General features: G+C 40.9%; 2 protein-coding genes across 6 annotated transcripts; one reads left to right on the forward strand and one right to left on the reverse strand.

The window, feature by feature from the left end:
* Gyg (glycogenin 1) lies at nt 1-17,810 on the reverse strand. 5 transcript variants are annotated; one of them, XR_011733845.1, is made up of 10 exons: nt 17,596-17,810; nt 9,792-9,927; nt 9,124-9,298; nt 8,546-8,835; nt 8,291-8,471; nt 6,001-6,927; nt 5,184-5,390; nt 4,883-4,988; nt 4,325-4,400; nt 3,174-3,313 (listed from the first exon to the last, which is right to left on the reverse strand). XR_011733845.1 is itself a non-coding variant. In XM_071789676.1 (9 exons), the coding sequence occupies exons 1-9, from the start codon at nt 17,600-17,602 to the stop codon at nt 1,521-1,523; spliced, it is 3,822 nt and encodes a 1,273-aa protein (XP_071645777.1). In that variant the 5' UTR covers nt 17,603-17,803; the 3' UTR covers nt 1-1,520. The 5 variants fall into 5 exon arrangements, 4 of the variants coding, with proteins under 4 accessions (XP_071645777.1, XP_071645778.1, XP_071645779.1 ...); XM_071789676.1 differs by lacking the exon at nt 4,325-4,400 and having other exon boundaries at nt 1-3,313; nt 17,596-17,803; XM_071789677.1 differs by lacking the exons at nt 4,325-4,400; nt 6,001-6,927 and adding an exon at nt 7,986-8,027 and having other exon boundaries at nt 1-3,313; nt 17,596-17,800.
* A 315-nt stretch (nt 17,811-18,125) lies between these two features.
* Nucleotides 18,126-20,753, forward strand: LOC139819915 (uncharacterized). The gene is made up of 2 exons (XM_071789694.1): nt 18,126-18,306; nt 18,673-20,753. The coding sequence occupies exon 2, from the start codon at nt 18,677-18,679 to the stop codon at nt 20,153-20,155; it is 1,479 nt and encodes a 492-aa protein (XP_071645795.1). The 5' UTR covers nt 18,126-18,306; nt 18,673-18,676; the 3' UTR covers nt 20,156-20,753.
* The last annotated feature ends 659 nt before the right edge of the window (nt 20,754-21,412 follow it).

Here is a 21,412-nt window from a genome sequence, read left to right on the forward strand (position 1 = left end):
TTGACGACACGTGTTTTATTGACGATAAGTCTTGTTACAAATCTTACACTGCGTCTTTGGAGTATCTCCTACAACTTATTTCCTGCGAAACGGATCGGCAAAGGCTTCTCTTTTCATCATTATTAAAAAGCTTTCAGTTGCGTTATGCTACGTCGCAGCGAGTTGCGTGATGGTTCTTTCGAAAGATCGATACCTCGTACTTGAGAAAGAACCGTCTTGACCTGCTTAAATCTAAATTAGAGTAAGAAATTTGTTATTTGTACAACATAGCATGTGGAAAAGATGAACGTTCTTCTTTTTTTTTTAGAAATATCAACGAGACAGATTCAGTAAAAATACACACTGTAAAATATAATTTAATATATATAATATATCTAATATATAATATATATGAGTATACAAAAAGGTGAGCCGCTCAGTTTTCTCACGTAATATCTCAGTTGCCGTTCTATTGCTTACATTGTTCTCGTATAATAAATTAGCTCATTGCTCTCTGTGTCTCTCTCTCTCCTTCTCTCGTTTCCTGATGAAATTACAATAATTGAATCCGTTAGACAAGCCGACCTGCCTTTCATCTGCCGTCTCGCTCGATCGATGCAGACAAAACACACACACACGTCACACACGTGTACACGATGCGTGTGAATAAAACATGGGCCTCTTTCTCTCCCTCGTCGGCGATCTCACAGGTCGGTGCGAGAAACGTCGGACTGCGTCGGACTGCACGGCAAAGGCGACACACGATCCTGACGCCGCATTCGCGATAAAAACGTGGCTTCGCGCAACCGAATCAATCACAGCTGATAATCTCAGCTCTGGCAGATTCGTCGAAGCGAATAAACATGTATAAAATGCTCGCTCGCAATGAGACACTGGAGCTCGCGTCGCTCGGGCGAGACTCGGGCTCATTAACATTTCAGGATGCGCGAGACCCTTGGCCCCGAGCAACGTGTTGGCTCGAGGAAACGGTATAATTACACGAGTACGATATCTAAGAAGATACAGGCAGGAACAAACCATAGCGGGAGAAGCGAGTATATCGTTAATTAAAAAATAAAAAATAAACAAGACAAGTGGAGTAACGCGACTCGTATGAACACGAATTATTTGTATCGTCGTCGATTAAACTCTCGGTATCGCTCGATATCCCCGCGACGAACGCGGTATCGAGGTTCAACGGCGATATAGAAACTCTCGCGAGACATATATTAAAAGTATATAAAAAAAGAAAACCATAACAGACTAGCGAGTGTGATCTTCTAACGTATCTTTTAATCCTTCCGAGACAGCGTTCGGACTATGTCGCGACAATCTTCTAGAGTGTCTACTACGCTTTGCAGCTGATAAAAGATCGGGGATCTCACGGGGAATCTTCTTATCTTAAGAAAATCGTAAAAAAAAGAGTATGCGCGAAAATACTTAGGCTTCCGGGAACGCGAAGTCTCAAAAGGATTAAAGTTCTCTTCTCGATGCTCCAGCGCGCTATTCGAGACCGTTAATTATTGTCGGCTCGGATTCGGTTACTCCTCCGTCTCGGGCTTCTTGCCGGTCGTTCCCTTCGCGTTCGTTCCGCCCTTCGTCTTCCGCTTGGGCGGAACGGGCGCATCGACGCCGACGGCGCCGGCCGGCGCCGTAGGCGGTGGTGTCTCCGGCACGCTCGTGTCGGCCTCCAGGGTCTTCGTACCGGTCTTCTTCGTCGTCTTCACGGACTTCTTCGACTTGCTCTGCGAGCCGTCCGCGGCGGTGACCTCCGTCGCGGCTGAGGGCGCCGCCTCGTCGGGCTTCGCCTTCGGTTTCTTCGTCACCTTCTTCACCACCTTCTTCGCCTTCTTGTCCGCGCCCTCCCCGCCGTCGGCGCCGTCCGTCGAGTCGGACTTCTTCAGGCTCTTCTTCGCGTCCGCCTCCTGCGCGCTCTCCGTGGACGGACTGGTCGGCGGGGTGGCCTCAGTCACTGTCGGTGTTAATGGCACGTTTGGCTGTTTCACTTCAATGGGTTCTTCCAGTGGCGAACTCGGCTCACTGATCGGCGACGACTCCAGAACTTCGGTCCAGAATCTCGCTCCTGCCGCTTCCGCTACTTTAGCTTGCTCGGTAGACGGTGTTTCTGTTACTTCAGCTTGCGCAGCCGCTTCCGTTGTCTCGACTTTTGCAGCTTGCTCCGCGGACTTTTCTTCCTTGGCTTCCGTCTTTGTAATCTGCTCCGCCGGCTTCGCCTCCACTGTTTCGGTTCTCGCAATCTGTTCTGATGGCTTCGCTTCTGTTCTCGCAACCTGTTCCGCTGATTCTTTTCCAGACGATGTTCCTAAGGGCACCACACTGCTACTGATAAATGTTTTTCCTTCAGTAGCAGGCGGTACTTCTGATGGCACGTCTTTGGTAACTAAGTCACTCGCTGATTCCTTGGCCGCCTGAGGAGGAGCATCAGTCTTTTCCGGTAAACCGGGAACTGGAGCCGCGTCTCTCGTGACATCGCCGCGTCTCTCAACTTCGCAAGCTGATCCGTTCAACTGAACGGACTCGAGCGAGGTCGGCGCAGAAGCGATATCCGTGGACTCGTGCACGGCTGTGACCGTCGTAGCAATTGCCTGATCGCTCACGGCCACAGCTGCACCCAACACGGATTCCTTGGGCTCAGCCTGGAGAACTGATTCCGCCACCTGAATAGGCACGGGACTCACAGTGGAGATCTCGGAAGCCGCCAACAGCATCTCCGCGTGCCGTTCGCCCGGGTCTATCGTGAGAGGCTGTGTTACGTCGGGCACGGATTCGATTACACGTTTCGCAATGTCTTCTATTGGCGTTGCAGGAGAAGTTATAGCAATGTCCTGCAGACTGATTACGCTAATCGGAGCTGCAGATTGCGTTGCGTCTTGAGCAGCGGAAGCTGGAGTCTTCGGAGTCTCGGTACTACCAATTTGCGTAACCGGCGTAGCTGCTTCTTGCGCAGGCAATTTGCAAACCAAGAGGGATGTTTGCAAATCAGCTTGTTGCGGTTCTTTCGCTTCGAAAAGACTTTCGCTTTGAGGCGCCGCTTTCTGCGTTGTCTGCGGACTTGCGAGCTCGCATTGTTCCGCAGTTGTTCTAGCGAGCAGAGATTCCGCCAGCGGTTGCGGCGGAGGCACTGAAGTACTGATCTCGCATGATTTTACATCCTTTGGTTCCGTTGTCGGTTTCGCACAAGCGTCTCCCGATTGTACCAGCTCGCTAGATACTTTCGTTGCGGGTGCTTCCTGCTCGGGGATTTGCGTCGCCGAAAGTTTCTCCTCTTTGGAAACTTCGCATATCAGAGATTGCGTTGGATCTTTCGCTTCAACTAATGAAGAAAAAACGGAAATGACAAATATAAACGCGATCAAACAAATACATACGTACAGAAAGAACTATTCTAGAAAATTGAGCGAAGAAATCGTGCAAAAATTCTATACGGTGAATAAAGACCGTTTTCTTAAATTAATTTAAATAGAAGTAAAATTATCGATTAATATCGAAAAGATCGCATATTTACATCTCGTAATTTTAAGCAGAATAGGCGATGATTGATGATCACGATGAGAAAATCCGATTTCGTTCCAACATATCAAAATGTGCCACGAGTTTAAACAATACAATGTATGCGAGTAAACCGTGAATATGGTCATAAATAATAATATACATTTGCTAAGCATTTTGGAAGACCAAATGTATATGAATCCGCATGTAAACTATAAATAACGCTCATGTGCTCGTTGTTAACATAAAGCATATAAAGCATGTAATAGACATAGCACAATATTTCGCACATGTAATGCATGACAACTTGTTTGAAGAATGAAGGAAAGCCGATCATGTCGCAGTGGGTTAAAGAAGCAATATTTAATGCAAAATGTTTAATTAGTAAATAACTATGATTTATAAAAGCGTGTTATTCATACAAAAGCATAACGTAACAATTTTCAAAGTATTCGTATTAGATTGTACCTCACACTTTTTGTTCGCATATACATATACATTTCATTTTATATATCGATTACGTACACAGCTTTAAAAATATGTTGAAAGTGTATACAGTTCACTGATTTAAAGATATAGTATTTCTAAAGAATCTTTCTTAAACAAGCTAAAAACATTTTTAAAGTAAAAAAATTTCAATATAAAGTAAAAAAGGCAATCTTATAGTAACAAAAAGGTAGCTAAAAAGGTTTAAAAAGTACCTAATCTAGCAATAAGATTAACAACACAATTGATTTTAGATGCATTGTATTGTTTTAAATAATTCTGAAGTAGAATAAAAAAGAAGTAATAATGTCAGAACGTGATGTTTTGTGTGAGTACATAAAATATTTACCCCATTAAAGCAAAACGATAATACAAGACGCAGCAATGCTATGGCGCCAGGATCTGTTAGTTGCTGTCCTCTGTTCCTGTTTCACAAACACTCAAACTAGATCAATTGCATTAACAAGAGTATATACGTTTTGTACTTTTCGCTCGAAATATCGCAACAAATTCGCGTATCCATCTAAGCATATCGTTTTTCAATCGTTTCCTCGCTCGACGTCTTCAATTCGAAATTATAAAACTATCACATGCTGTATTAAGTGGAACGAAAAAAACAAACAAAAACGCAAAGCATACTCGAGGAAACAGTTAATGGCTTTGCATCGTGAGCACATAAAATTATTTCAAAAGTATATCTCGCATCTCCTTAATTATTTTGACGATTGGCGAACAGTGCCCGTTGAGTCGAATATCGTGTTGTTATTTCAGTTTCTGCGTGCATGAAATATTCTAATTTATGACATATGGTTACCTGTAATTCAGATTCATAAAAAAATGCGCTTCAAATATTTTATTACAATTTTCTTTACGATAACGCGATTTCATGTATAAGAGAGCGACGTACCGGCTGGTTTATCCACTTTGACATCTGCAGGTGCGTCAGCAGTCTTTTCTACAGCAGTCTCTTTTGCAGCAGCCTCTATTACAGTAGTCTCCAAAGCAGCGGTATCCTACGAATATTCATCGCGATATGAATTATTCATTACCAGAATAGTTTTCACCATTGCTTATGCAACTTTTTTTAGATCTAGCTGTTTAAAGATGAAAATAACTGTGTCTCTGATGATGTTTTAATTATGACTTTAGCACGGTAATTTCTAAGCTTGCTCATCACATCATGAATATGTTATTCGACATTAAATTACCTCTTTAGGCGGAGTTGGTTGCCGTTGCGGCGCGATGGAGAGCGTCGAGCAGATCTTCTTCCATATGTTGTCAAAGCTGTCGCGACCCATGTAGTCGATCTGTCCTTGTTCCCAGCTCTGCTTCCTCATGTGCTCCTCCAGGGCTACTTGCTCGGCGCTCCTCGCTTCGCCCAACGTTATTTGAGCCAGAGCACCAGCGATACCCGCCTGTGTGCAATTAAAAAGAATATTTCTTCATTTCAAACCGCTCGCAACATCAAAGAATCAATTAATGACAAGTATACGATAAACACACACGTTTCAAGCAATTTTATCTCTTCTGCATTCCTCAAGACAAATCACGTATACGTACTATAATACAAAGCTGATGCTACTTACATGATGACACTTTAAAATAGGATGCACGTGTTACGAATATAATGTGGAAGTAATACGGGTTAGTACACACAAAGATGAATTGATAAACCGTTACGTTTCCCAGAAAATAAACGGAATTATTTATATTTGGCCCACTACACAAAATGAAAATTTTTACGTAATAAATAAGTGGCAAACAAACTGATTTGAAATTATGTATCGAACAAATATTCCCAATAAAAGTGCAAGTAATGTCCCAAGCATTGTCGAAATAAATACACCGATGACATAAAAAGTTGCTTTTACAGCAGTATAGTTATAATTATCATAAAGCGTTCATAATCTTTCTTTTTTAGCAAAATAAAGCGGATATATTCTCAGAAACATGTACAAAAGCGTACAGTGATAATATATTCGACTCGAATTTAGAAAAAAAAAGGATATGGGAACAATTACTTACATTTGCATTGTCTAGATGTTCCGTTACATTCGGGTCAGATCGCGTGGCTACATTGTGGAGATCTGTACAAGGTGCGGGAGGAGGAGGAAGGAAATCGATTCTCCGCGTGTCCGCTTTATTATTCGCAGCTTCTAACGCCTGCTCACTATTCTTGTCGTGCTGCGCATGAGACTCATTATGAGAAACAATTTGACTCAGATAATGTACACTTTGATGACTAGCTTGATTATTACCACTGGCGTGGTGCTGCGCGTGACTCTCGTGCCTCACGTCGGCAGGCTGCAATTCTTGAACTGATTGATGCTGATGATGATCATCCGCTTTATTTCTGTGACAATCATGTTGATGAAACTGCTGGTGCTGCTCGCTGTATCGTCTCTGCTCGTTGTAATGTTGCTGCTCGTGATGCTGATGTTGCACATGATGATGTCTCTGTTCAGTCCATTGTTCATTATGCTGGTGCTGTTCAACGTGATGTTCGCTGTGTTGCTGCCAATTATGAGGTTCAGTGTGCTGTACAGAATGCTCTTGATTGCGATTCTCTCCGGAGTAAGAAGTCGCATGTTCTCGATGTTGATCATACGTTTGAATGGGCGTGTAGGAAGAGTGCTGTTGCTCGCAGTAAAATTGTTGATTATGTTGAGTTGCATTGTGATCACTTTGACGAACAACATTCGCTTCTTCCTCGTATTTAACTCCGCAGTAACAGTTTCCGCCCTTGTCACTCGGTGCGCTATTGTCGGTCGAAGGCGGATCGTTTTGCGGGGAGTACCCTTCCCAGGGATCTTTAAATTCGGAGAAATCCGGAATCCGAGAGTTGTACGTGTTGCCGTTTGTTGCGTCGGAGCAATCGGAGATCTTGGGATAGGGGGGTACATAGGACCGAGGAGCAAATGCGTGCCAAATTGGAGCCAATGTGCTGGTGGCCTATGCAAGCATCATGCCAAAACAGAAAAATGCACACTCGATCGGTTAGTATTGAACTAAGTGTTTGACAGTGTCCATTTTTCTTACAGCGTCATGTTTTCCATATCTGACATTACACGGTAGCAATAATGTAAAATGTTATTCCACCGTAAATAAAATATTTTCTGGTATTATATCAATAGCTTCAAAATGCCACACGAATAACATTCATGCTCGACCCAGCCATTACAGATATTACGAATAATGCAATTAAATGTTATTATATATAGCGGCCGAATTAAATTTTTACACGAGTTACAAGTGTATGAGTTAGAAAGAACAGAGATCAAAGAAAAAAAATAGACACTGGTTTAATACTAGAAAAATCCGTTATACTAATAGCTGCATTATTCGTTTGGTAAATTGTTATGAGATAAAAAGTGCATACATAAATTCTCATTGCATTCTACTAAAAATATAATACTTATATCTATATAGAATCATATTATTCATATATCATGAAATTATATAGATATAAAATTAAATGCAGCTATTAATATGCACTATACAAATATGTACAAAGAAAATTGCAAATCAAGACTATATCTTGAACCCCATAAAACACGATTAATAAGGGATTCTTTTTAGAGAATCTTGGGTTCAAAATATATTTAAAGTGCAAAAAAAATTTACACACTTTATATCGTATAAAGATGCAGCAAAAAAAACATAGCTATGATTATATTCTCAAATGCTACCACTTATGATGCAAGCTTCCATACAGCATTGAAAAAAGTCATAAAAAATGCAAGCATTTCGAGAAACTTTAGATTTGTATAGCTATATTTACAAAAAGATCGCGAACTCAATGCAACTCTGATATTCGCCAGTAAAAATTCTGAAAGATTTGAGATAAAACTGTTTACTGGAAACTCTCAGAATTACATTGTAATTTTTATCGAATATACGACAAAATAAATAAATCTTATTCATTTCACACAAATAATAATACTAAAATATGGAAAATAATCTATTGGAAAACTACAAGCAGTAGAGACGCGTATGTAAGAGTATCTTACCCTCGTCTTGTTTATAATTGAATATAATTGCTCACTGCTTTGCTTATAAAACGAATGCATGAGTATAAGAAAGAGAAATTGCGGTATTATTATTTTTCGCAGCCAAATGCACAAGTGTAAAATGAGAAAAAATGCGTTATTCACATATCATTAAAACATGGACAAGAAAAATCTCTCTTTATCAGATGTACAAAATTTGATTTAAAAAAATAGGTATGCATTTTGAGTGTCAGTTTAGAAGTATCATTCGTCATTTTAGCATATTAAATGCATACTGCGTTAAAACGAATAATTGTTAAACTTACCATCGAGGGCGACAGTTGGGGATGCACTCGCTCGCAGAATATGTTCCACCACAATTGCAACAGCGGTTGCAAATGTGCCGCTCCAGGTGGTGGCTCGACGGTACCGGTCAGGGTATCGAAATACTGTAACCACGGTTTCGTTATGCCGATAAAGTGTATTATTCTCACGTCGTCGCCGAATCTAGAAATGTAAATGAGAATTAGAAAACGGAAAAGGATTTAATCGTGGCGAATCGAAAGAGCGCGAGCGCTTACTGTTTAAATGCGGGAAGGTAGGAGTACGTCGCGGTGGAACACATGTTGTAGATGAACGGTAGATGTTTGGAGATGTCCTTACTGGCCCAGTCGCTGAAGTACATGTTCAATAAGCCTTGATCGCCGCCGTCGAACGAGCCCTTGGCGGCGGCGAACGCGGTGATTGACGCGAACGTTTGTTGAGACGGTCTGAACACAAATACTCCGGAATTAAAGCAGTCAGGCCAGCCGACATCAGGCGCGGCCGATAATTCCTCTCGCTCAAATAACTCATCGCAATTTCGTATGACCTAAAAACATGAAACATATCTACAGTGACGTGATAGTTTAACTCGTATAACAATTTTGCTTGTCTTTTATACTGCATATTATTTTGTTTTATTATTAAATAATATTAACTCGCTTTTCAAATGTATTACATCAAAAAATGAATAGTAGTATAGAATTAAAAGCTCGAATATTATAATTCCAATTCCAATTTTAATGTCAGTTTTAAATGTAAAAATAATATTGTATAAAATAAAGAGTACGTAACAAATATATTAATTATAATTTAAATAAAATTTCGGGTTACTCACAAGCGTGTCTGCGTCAACGAATACACACTTCTCGTACTGAGTTAGCCTCCAACAGTGCAACTTGGTAAACGTGATGCCCAACTCTGGTCTAGCTAACAAGGCCAGGTTCGCCTCGTCCTTCGAGTCGAGAACATTGACTTCCTGCACCAAGGAGAATACTGCCGCCAATTTTTCCCTGGCGCAAAAAAAAAACACTGATTACACAATGCAATTAAAATCTGATCAATGTCATTGTGTAGAACCGTTTTTGCTCGTTGATTGTCCTACTTATTAATATATTAGGCTTGTTAACTTGACTGATCTTATGAAGTTTGATTCTTTGAGAACCTCTTAATTCCAATAAAAATTACTGATATTTCAAAATTTGAAAGCTTGGCGGAACAATACGCTGTTACTAATTTAATGCACGATTCTGATCTCACGATACATCTTTCATGAGTTTTATTAAATAAACTATAGACGAAAACTGATCCCCAACAAATTTAAATAATTCTTATGAAAAGTATGTTCGAGTTTTTTGTTGTAATAACACGAATAACAATCTAATGTCGAATAAGTACAAATGCTACGAAAATATTTTCGTCTTTATTTTCCCCAGCACGAATCGGCATGCGTATGACGTGTTGCCCTCCGGTAATCGCTGTATTGAACTTGGGCAAGGACGATACCTCATGGTCGCCGTAACTCCGGGAGTGACCAGGCAGGCCAAGTCGTGCCTGGTGCCGACCCGACGTAGCGAGTGCGCCAGGACCAGCGCGCCCAGGGAGTAGGCATCGTTCGTAGCCAGTGTAACCCATGCATATCCTGAAAGACGAAGAAAGACCCGATAAAACGCTTGACGGGGCATTCGCTTCTATTCGACGCACCCGGGCCGCGATCTATTTTAGATGCTATTAGACGCCGGCGAGGCTGACGTTTAAATCTACGTCGCTGCATCCAGTGGACGTGTCCAGAACACGTGAATATAAATGCGCACGCGATAGAATATTAGTGTCGTCCAAGGCCATCTTGACGAATCTTTAGGTCCGAAAATTCAATACAGACATCTTATTACAACTAAAAATTGTTTTTCCTCCATTATATCTGCCTTCGGCTGAAGACAATTAAGGAAAAATTTGCTTCTTCATTTCTTCTTTAGTCTCTCGCGTTTGCTGAACGTCAAAAACGTCGATTAATTTAGTCCGAATTATGAACGATTAACTTTGTTCAATTAATCTAGAAATTACACATTTCTTTTTTAAATTTCCACGTGCATTTTACAATAAACACGTAAGAGCTTGGTTCAGAAGTGGCGAGAAAGAAGTTCAGCGTTGTGACCATGTGTTTTTAACGAATAGCGTCGCTAATGAGCTGTATCTGGTGAGAGTCTCGCGAGACTTAGAAAATAAATGGCACGTATTTTGTATGTAAATACGTTCTTGTGGGATGTCCTTCGATTCAATTCCGAGGCAGCACAAGAAAGACTAATATGTGCGAAGCGAATTTTGACTTCGCGCGCTGATAAGCGGTAAAAGCCGACTTAATTTCACGGTTAACGCTGACTCCCAAATTAACCGCAATATCTTACGTAAGCGCAATAAAGATAGGCTGTAAAATTATGCCAACGAACTCCGCGAAGTTCAAATGTTATCGCGTATGCCGTATATACATTTTACAAACGTGCACTTTTATATACAGGCGTCGATACCTCAGATTCACGAAAGAAAAAGAACTATGTAAACCGCTGCGAAGGGATTGCAACGACGTGAGAAATGTCTATTACTTTTACGAATGACAAACAAAAAATATTACTGTGCTTTGCAATGTTCATAAATCAGAGTGATCGATGTTCAGAATTTTTTATCAAATTCTTGGCGAATGTGAAAAATTGCGTCGCTACCGGTGTCTGGAATAAATATCGGTGTCTTCGTAGATACAAAAATTCGGGTGCATCCCCGACGCGGTCCTGCCGCGAGAGCGCAGAAGAATGCAAGCAGAGAGACGCCAGACGAAAGGTAAAAGCCGAAAACGAAGGTGACGTTGGCAGCCTCCCAAGTCCGGATATAATTAGAGCTCTCTCGCATCGGTCTCACTTCCTCCTAACGCGACATCAAGAGAGCTTTAATTGTAAGCAATTATTTCTCGCGACATTTATGTTCGCGACTGCGTTTCGCATCATAGACATGCTACATGTCCTTAAAAGAAGAAAATTTTCAGTGATCCCTAGCAGATTATCTTTCCAGTGGACAAAAGTTTTATGAAATAAGATAAATCCTTGCTTTTCTCTGATAATTTCAAAATAGATTTCTCATACACGGGGGGTCCAAAAGCTCTCGAACTCTTAATAGTCTTTGCCGTAATAAAATTGCCACATTTAGCGCATTAAATTTTCACATTCACTTCTACAAATTTTTCAGTATATTTTATTACTGGAAAAGTAAGTAAATTCTCGCAAATGTGTTTCTGACTGCGGTTCTACTTAACACTACAAATGCTTCGAAGCATTCTTTTCCTCCTTTCTTTCAGTGAAGAAAGAAGAAGAAGAAGAACGCTTCAAAGCATTTTGTAGCGTCAAATGGACAGCATATGCAAACAAATGCAAATGCATTGCTTTCGCGCAACTACTCATGCGCGGTTACGCAAATCGTTTATTAAACGCATGACAACGGAAGCGGCGTTTAAGTCGCAAAATCCCAACCTTGGGGCACGTGCAAAAATTTTTACCTACGCAGTGAAAACTTGGCAGAGCGAGGGAGACGCAGAGGCGTACCTCGTGTTTTTCACAGGCGCAAAATTATCGCGCATTTATTTATAACGTATATCCTATTTCTATTTGATATCTATTTGATACTATCCTCATCCGCGCGTGAGCAGACCAGCGGATTTTGGCTGTGCTCTATTTTCCCCCCTGGATAAAACACGTCACCCTATTCTTAGGTGGATCTACGACGGGACACGGCCTCCGGTCCCCCGCGATCGTCTTTTGCAAAATTGCAAGATACTTGGTGCATGATTTATAATCTTGTTGCGTGATCTTTAAACCGTCGCATTTGCGCATTTATTTGAATCGGAATAGAGGATGAGAAAGATGATTACGTTAGAACATTCTGCCTCGGAATCGTACATATAATAATTGTATGTATAATTATACTCTTCAAACGTACTAAATTTAACGCAGTCGACTTTCTTACGCGCCGATAAAGACAATAATAAACAAGACGAAAGAATGGCGCCAAGATGTGCTTGGCGGTGCACAACTCATCGGTTCGCTATCGGTTCGTTATCGGTTCAAAGTTCGTCGATCGGTCGGAAAAAGATCGCTAGAAGTGGACAATATTTGCTATTAAATATCAAGGAAACTGATAATTAGACACACTTGTGACGTAAAATGATGTATCAATATATATATATAGATATAATACACGCCGCGGAGTGTCCCCTAGATCAAGAAAATATTTTGAATGAAACCTCCGCAAGCATACACTATTATATATTAAAGACGGAAATTCAAATCAATATATCTTGAGTTTTGTTAATTTTAACTACCATGTGTGTGTCGAAATTTATTGCACTGCAAATCCAAGTGTGTTATTTTAGCTAAAGCTCTTCTTACACATTTCTTGCAGTTTTAAACACGTCATTTTAACACAAAAAAAACATGTAAAAAGAGCTTCAGTCTAATGTGTTATTTTTGGACGTTTATTCGTGTAAAAATAACATACTTAGATTTGCAGTGTACTTGTATTTTAACACAAAACAATATTTTAACTCCATGCATTAGTTTGGTTAAATTAACATTGTTTCAATTGAATTAACGACATATCGAGTAAAAGCAGTGTGGCAACCTATATAAGAATGATTAAAAATAACTCAAATTGAATATAATTTTACACTACGAATATAACGGTATAGATGCGAAGTCCATTTTATCTTAATGAGAATGTCGAAGCGGTCTCATTGCAGTGATTTCTAATCGGGACTCGTTCGCAATAATATCTCGCATCAAGATCTACTCGGTGCTGTTAGCACTGACGCGAATTAGGGATTTGGACAAATAAGGCCCGAGGCACACGATAACCTCGTGAACGAGGAAGACTGTCATCGTATGTACACGTGATTGGGGACGTTCGATCACACCATTAATCCCACATGATATTCACGCGATTCATGCAAAAATCTCCGTGAGTAACGGAAAGGAAGCACGTATCGAGGCCCGGCAAGCGACGTTCTCCAATGATATGCTCCCGATGACTCGGAGATCGTAATAAGATCGCACGTGGCGTAATGTCGTCCTAATGTCGTTACGCCGAAATACGCGTGGGCGAACGCGTTAGAATCCGGAGCGGATAAACGTTGGTGACGGACAATAATGAGTCACGGCGGAGCGCGGAGGGCGAGAGAGGAAGAAGCGGAGAAAGAAGAGGGGCTCAGGACTCGAGGATCGGATTTCTCGCTGCCGATGTTCTCAAGAGCGAAGTCACGTCAAAGCTCGATGTTATCTGTTCTCTCTCTCTCTCTCTCTCTCTCTCTCTCTCTCTCTCTCTCTCTCTCTCTCTCTCTCTCCGCTCGCTGTTCTCTATATGTTTTCACGCATTTCCGTCACGCCTAATTTAATTGATCGCGCGAGGCATGTTTCGCCCGCCTATCTGTCTCCCATCTAACAGAAACTAACTTTCGCTATTTGGACGAAGTAACATAAAATATAACGTCGAACGTTCAGTTACTGTCACGTAACACAAATCGACCGAGAAGAGAAGAATTGTAACAAAAGTACTAGTTACAAAAATATTCAAGATTAAAATAGAGAAATAGAACTCGCGATCGATGAATCGGGTGAATCTGTGAAGAAAACGAAAATTCTGCGCCAGAATTCTTCCTAATTTTAAAGTGGAGCAATTAGTCTTTCAGCGTGTGTGATTTTGAAGCGGGATAGTTAAACTCCGTGTCCCGGGCACGAAGGGCTGTCGTTTCGCGTATAAATTGCAACGAGAGACGCGGCGCGCGGGACGGGGAAAATATTTTAGTCCTACACCCGCTATATTTAATGTCGCGAGGGTTGCATCTTCCCTTTGAGAGATGCGGAGGTGAGGCTTTCCACGTATTACATTATGGCGCGAGAATACCCGAAACCCGAGGAGCCAGACTGCCGGCATAGGTTTATATTTATACAAGCCCGCTCTTCCAGCTCTTATAATAGCGAGCCGGTCTCTCGCATTCTCGTAGCGAAATGCATTCATACGTCTTGCGTTAGGTCAAGCACTCGCGAGCGTCGGAGTTTGTGAACCTGATAAGATTCCTCATGTGAGATTTCGCGGCTGGAAATCGCAGCAACGTGGGTGTAGTCCTCGAGCGATTTTCCGCGAGACGCGGAAACGTGAAAACGCGAAATCTTAGAGTGAAAACCGATCGCCGACTATAGAGATATATTCTAAAAAATCCGCAAGTTAATTAAATAACTCCTGTAAATTATTTTATTTATTTCCAGCGTCAGCTGCAGGAGTTAAAACGTTTGAGAAGCTAAAAGGAAGCAAGTCCGAAATTAACGGCCGCAATCGACTGTATTTATATCCCGTACTAAAGAAAAGCGAGAAAATCTATGAATAAAAGACTCGAAAAGAATATATGGCAAGTTAAAAGTGTGTTTGATCTCATTTCTTCTCCCCCTTTTTTAATTTGAACGCTTGTTTCTTCTTTTAATTTATATGCTAATCTCGCGCGTATCGTCTGTTCTTACGACGAGAACACATTACGAGGAGCACACGCGCCCCGGACTTCTAATGCCGAGAAGACTTCTAAGCCCGAGGCTAAAGTAGACGAGGTCAAGATTGAGATCGCATAAAAATAGTATCGCCGATAAGGGTCCAATGAACTTGACAATTAGTTGACTCGTGTGCGGAGCATCTCACACGTCGTTTCTTTTAAATATACAACTAATTTGCAGTACACATGATTATTCAAAGACGATCATCCGTGCTTTTCGTTAGCAATTTTAAAGAAGGGCGATTCATTGAAATCAATAGATCTCGTTTATTTAAAATGAATTTTTGATCGATAAGCGGCAGCTCTCTTTAGAAAACGCATGACTTAAGTAGAGAAACTCTCTCTTTGATTATATTCTGATAATATCAATAATCTTTGAAACACATCGAAATCCGAAGTATGCGAGGAAGATAATTTTTGGGATACTTTGCTTCGAATTATTTCTTGGATCGGATATTATTTTGCAAATACGTTTCTCTCATCACATCCAATAATTTAACAATTATAAATAGCAGATTTATATATAATTATTACAATCATTATATAATTATCATAATTTCTCAAATATATATATTAATGATCTGGAAAAATAAATATTGTTGCAAATTATTTCTTGCAACGCGTCGGATATTATTTCGCAGGTATGTTTCTCTCATCACATCCGGTAATTTAATACGTATACAAATCGCAGGTTCTCAGATATTAGTGACCTGGATTTTACGTGGAAAATAAATATTCCCCGCCCACCATTATCAAGATACAACCGGTGGCGATCGATATAAGCGTCGTTCTCTTATCGCATATAACTCTCAATTACATATGCCGCAATCGATATGCACGGGACACTCGAGACCGGTGCGACGTGATCGCCGGTATTATTGGTAGTGAGAACAATCGACGCTCGTATCTTCCACGAGATAAAATCGAAAGGTCTCCGCGCGAGATTATCCGAATCGTCGGTCTCGCACGACGACAGAATCTATTCCGTGCGCGCCGCGAGATTTCCCTGCCCACGTGGACGACGGGATCCGAGGTGCATGTACGTCCCGAACGAAGCTGCGCCCGCGAAAAAGAAAAACACACGGCGTAACCCTAAATATATCGTCGACGGTGTCGCGAGTGTCGCGACTCGCTCTCCGACGCGATTCTTTCTGGCGCGTATTCGGGCACACCTGCGCGCGAACAATCCGGCGAGTGACGACGAGCCGGAGCGGCAAAAATCTCGGCCTCGCGGCATCGAAAGTACGCGGGCGATTCTGCGGAAGAATAAAAATACGGGAGCCGTCGCGCGCGCTCTCGGAGCACGCTTTGGCAAGGCGCCGCCGAGTTTCTCTCCCGCTCGGAGGAGGAGCGGCCAGGAATAAACGTCAGAGATACGTCGCCGGCGACACGACGCTGCTGACTTATCTTGTTTCTCTTATGCGCGAGGAATCCAGCGTTCGGAAAGACAGAGAGAGAGTAAAAGGGAGAGGAGAGAGAGAAGCGCGTGGAACGCAGTTAAGATCTTTCTCGCGAGCCTCGCCTCTTTTCTTGCTAATTACGCGACCAATTAGCGCGACAGTCTGTGAGAAGATGACGATGGTCTTTTAGGGAGATTGTGTCGTCTCTAAATCGGACGATAATTACTCGATTATTTGCAAGTTACTTCAAAGACTTTATACAGAAAGCGCGAAAAATTTACATATAGGAACTTATATATTCTTATATAATAATATTTCTGACTGAACACGCTGCAATATTTCGGAATCTGAGCCACGCCTCCGTTCTCTTCTATAGTTATAGCGGCGATTTCTGTAATTTAACTCCCTCCAGCCGGAGGGCTCAAGCTTTCCTCCCTCTTTCACTCCAATTTCATTCGAAACACGTTCAACGGTACCGGATTTTTCGGCTTTTGGGCAAAAAACGATCGTGCACACACAATTCTTCCCTGGGAAACGTGAAAATTTTCAAATTTAAACCCGCCGTTCCGCGCGATCGTAATTCCTCGATCGATCTGTGAACAAGTTCACGGTGGTAATCGGAACGAGCGGGAAACGACGAGTGAAAAGCTCGACGCGCGAAGTTGCACGATCGACGCGCCGGGTTCGAGAAATTCGAACAGCTTGAATTGTCGCTGAAAAATTCGACTTTTTGAAGCCCGTCCGCAAGAAAAAAAAAACGAAAACAATTGAGCCGGCGCGGCGCACCGACGAGCCAGAGGCGGGATTCTGTAATTCCAACGACAATTTCGATATCATTGCGCACTTTTTTTCCATATATAATATCTGCGCAACGAGACCAAAACTGTCGTTAGAGAATTATAAGGCCATTCATAGTCGGTTCTTGTATTTAAGACCGTCTTAAGTACGAGCTTAAGATATTATGAACCAATTACAGAGCCGTATTAGCATCTTTTAAAACATACTTAAGGACGGCCTTCAAATAAGAAACGACTATGAATATCGACCCTAGAATCATAGAATCCTGCTATAGGTATGTTCGAGTCACACGTGAACGACGATTCCCCGATCAGCGAACGATGGGATGGATCATGGATCCGTTCCGCCGATACCGGTCGCACCACGAGGGGCAAGAGAGAGGAGGAGAAGGGGGGAGGACGGGAGATTGAGCTAGTCGAGCGGCACGAAGGTCATCGGGTCAAGACCGGCGAGCGACGTTATCGGCCGGCGAATCGAGCCGCGTGTCGGCCGCACCGGAATTCTCGCCCGAAATCGAAGACTCGCGTGGACTTACCGCCCATGACTGGTGCTGGGGTGGAGAGAACTCGAGAGAGCTGATTCTCTTCCTCTTCTTCCTCCGTGCGCCGATAGACTACCGGGAGAGACGGCGAAACAACGTTCCGTACACACCCACCACCTGCCGGCACTGACCGATGGAATCAGGAACGGTCCGCGTGCACCACGTCGGCGCCACAACACGAGTGAAGAGAGCGGCGAGTTGGCCCGCGCCAGCGAGTCGCGAGATACTCCGATTCCCCCTCCCCACGCCCCAGACCGCCGACTCCCCGCCGCTTGAACGTTGCGCCGGGAAAACGGACGGTGCTCCACTTTACCGACGACGGGATCGCGAATTTAAAATACATTTTTAGGACCGATTTAAATGCCGACCGTGTAACAAAATATTATATTGTAAAACATTTTTGTTTTTTTCTAACTAAACTTTTTTGTGCTCTTTACCTCTTTTTCTCTCATATGTCAATTACATTTTACTTTTAAGAAAGTTTAATATTATTGGGTCATCTCATAATATAAGTAGGGGAGATCGGGGCTAGTTGGCGTTGGCGATAGGGGCAAATAGACTAATCGTTAATAACTTGGCACGGATGCGCGCTAGCTTGCGTCAAAATTTACTATAGAAACAAGTATTCCTCCTTCTTCAACTCTGTACTAGACGCCCACAGTCGCATGTTGTAGAGTTATACGAGTTTATCGAAAAATTGTCTATGTAAGTAAATATATACTTTTTATCGGAGATGTTTTTGTTTTCACGCTTTATGTAGTCAGAAAAGAATAAGTGTCATAGCACTATTTTAGAGTCTGTTTATTAGACAAGAGATTGAGACTAGTTTTATTTAGATCCATAAATATTTAAAGGTTAGATGAAGAACTGAAATAAAAATAGTCGTTCGGGGCTCGTTGGCTAACCATATTTGAGGTTAGTTGACTAGTCAACCAACGATTATATTGGATCTGTTTCTCTTAGCTGCACTGGCTAAACTTGTTGAGCCAGTTAAAAGGAACAAGACCCGTATTATTTTATACTTTAACTTTTTTATTACTAAATAGTAATAAGCAATAATTTATTTTCTAGAATAATGAGGACGTACAAGAGAAAATCAGAAAGAGCTAAAACGTGCAGAGACGTCATGGAAAAAGCATGTCGTGAGATAATTTTTAACAAGAAAGGTATTATTGCAACCGCTCAAGAGTATGATATACCTTATAGAACTTTATATAGATATGTTGCTAAAATGCGAAATAAAGTTAAAGAAAGTCCAGACATCACGAAGTCGGAGTTACTTTTGAACAATGTCGGATACAAAAAAACTAGACAAATTTTTACTGACGAGGAAGAAAACGCTCTAGCTGCTTATATAAAAACAGTTGCCGATATTAATTGGATGACCCCTTATAAAACAAGAAAATTTGCATATGAGTTTGCTATAAAAAACAATAAAGAGATACCTGATTCATGGAAAACGAAAGAAATTGCTGGACAAGACTGGCTGGAACAGTTTCTTAAACGCAAAACTATAACATTGTCAATTAGGTCGTCACCAGAAGCTAAAAGTCTCTCCAGAACCACATCTTTCGACAGAAATAATGTAAATTTGTTTTTTAACAAGTTAAAAGCTGTATATAAGTGCTTACATCTTGGCCCTGAAGATATATGGAATGTCGATGAGACTGGGATTACGACTGATGTTCACGTACCTGATAGAATAATTGCACGACGTGACATGAGACAATCGGGAAAAATTACTTCCGATGAAAGAAAAACATTGGTCACTGTTGCAATTGCAGTTTCAGCACTCGGAAATACAATTCCACCGTTTTTTATGTTTCCACGAGAAAATTATAAAGATCATTTTGTTCAAAGTGGACCTATGGGATCGTCTGGTGATGCCAACAAATCAGGTTGGATGAAGGAAGAAAACTTTATTAAATTCGCAAGGCATTTCGTTCGATACGCGAGGCCATTCAAAGCAAGACCCGTTCTTCTGTTGTTAGACAAACATGATTTATCTACTGAAGTACTCGACTACTTTGAGAATAACGGCGTAACTGTCTTGTCCTTCCCTCCTCACTCTAGCCACAAGCTCCAACCACTTGATAGATCTGTTTATGGTCCTTTGAAAAAGTACTACAACACGGCAGCCGATAATTGGCTAGCTTGTCATCCTGGAAAAACTATAAGTATTTACGACATTCCGGAATTAATTAAAACTTCACTTCCATTGGCGACAAGCAGTGAGAATGTACAATCTGGATTCAGAGTTACTGGAATTTATCCCTTGAACGAAAATATTTTCCCAGAATCTGGGTTTTCTGGAGCTTATGTGACAGACAAACCAGTCCCAGTCACTGACAGCAGTCATATCAAAACTGAAAAATCATCTGCTTCAGAAACTAATGAAAATGCTATTCAAATAAGGTCTACCTCTAATACAAACAGGAATGATTCATTGCCTTTAAGTGAATCAACTAATCAACCGTCAACTTCTTTTTCGCCAGAAAACATATACGATTACTTCCTAAGCCAAGTAGAACAAAGAATGACGTCGTCATATTGACTAAAAAGTGACGTAAATTACTGTGATGTTTTTGTTTCTAATGTAGAGATCAGAATTTTTATTTTGTGATTAGAAAGACGATTTTATGTTTAATGAAAACTTATTTCAGATCAATAATGTGTCAAAAATTACTATATAGTTTTAAATTTAATTTTAAAAAATCTTAAGTTTCTTTGTAATAATTTAAAGATTTAATTTTTTAAAATTTTCTATTACATAATTCTCTGTTATTTTTTCAAAGCTAGTTTGACCAAAGAGATACCTGTCTCATGGTATTAATATAATGATTATCATATCAAAAATAATTAATAAATTTATAATAAAACAACTATCCTATATATAATATAGTTCTATTTTATTACCGCTGGATTAAGCTGCCAATAACACTTAACCCAACCGATCACATATCTATCCGTCAACTTGCCCCATATATTATAGATGTTAGTCAACTAACTTCGATTATGGCGTTAATTGGCCAAAGGTATATACGGAAAATATTTAAATGCATTAATTATCGTCAATTTAAGCTAACTTAAAAATTTTATTCTGATAGCCAAATGTATACGTATTACCGTAGACAGGAAACAATGACGTTTATTTTATGTATTTTATTAAAAATTAAACACTGAAAAACTGGCCAACTAGCCCCGGTCTTCCCTTAATATGTTGTTTTTAAATATATTTTTGAAATAAAACAAAAAATTGGATATTTTAATTTTTATCAAAAATATGTTCTCCATTATTATTTAAACTTCTTTTCATCTTAATCAGAAATTTTCAGTTTTCTCGCGATAAAAAGTTTCTCGGTTTTGAGCTAAAGAATAAATCGGGCTCTCTTTTACACATTATTAATAAGATAACCCAATATAATAAAACTACAAAGAACGGAGTTGTCATCTGGTGTTACAGCGGCTTCTGAAGGCTTTTACCAGAAGTAAATTAGAAAATTAGAGGGAAAGAATAAGCTCGGGCGGCTCGTGAAGGCGAATAACGCGAGGATATACCGACAGTCACTGTAGATGAACTCGTGACGCGCGCGCGAGTCAATTAAAATTGATAAACTGAAAATAATATACTCCGTTGGTTACACGAATCACAGCGGAATTCTTATCAGCTCGTGAGCGGACGTAGTATTACGTCAACGCGGGTCTCCGAACGTTGAAAAAAACAAGCGACGTTACGTGTCGCGACGCCCAGTGATTGAAAATCAACTGTTACATCACTGCTGACCTGATAATTGAATCGTAAAATTGAACA

Source organism: Temnothorax longispinosus, chromosome 10 (assembly GCF_030848805.1).
Source record: "Temnothorax longispinosus isolate EJ_2023e chromosome 10, Tlon_JGU_v1, whole genome shotgun sequence".
Lineage (NCBI taxonomy): Eukaryota > Metazoa > Arthropoda > Insecta > Hymenoptera > Formicidae > Temnothorax > Temnothorax longispinosus.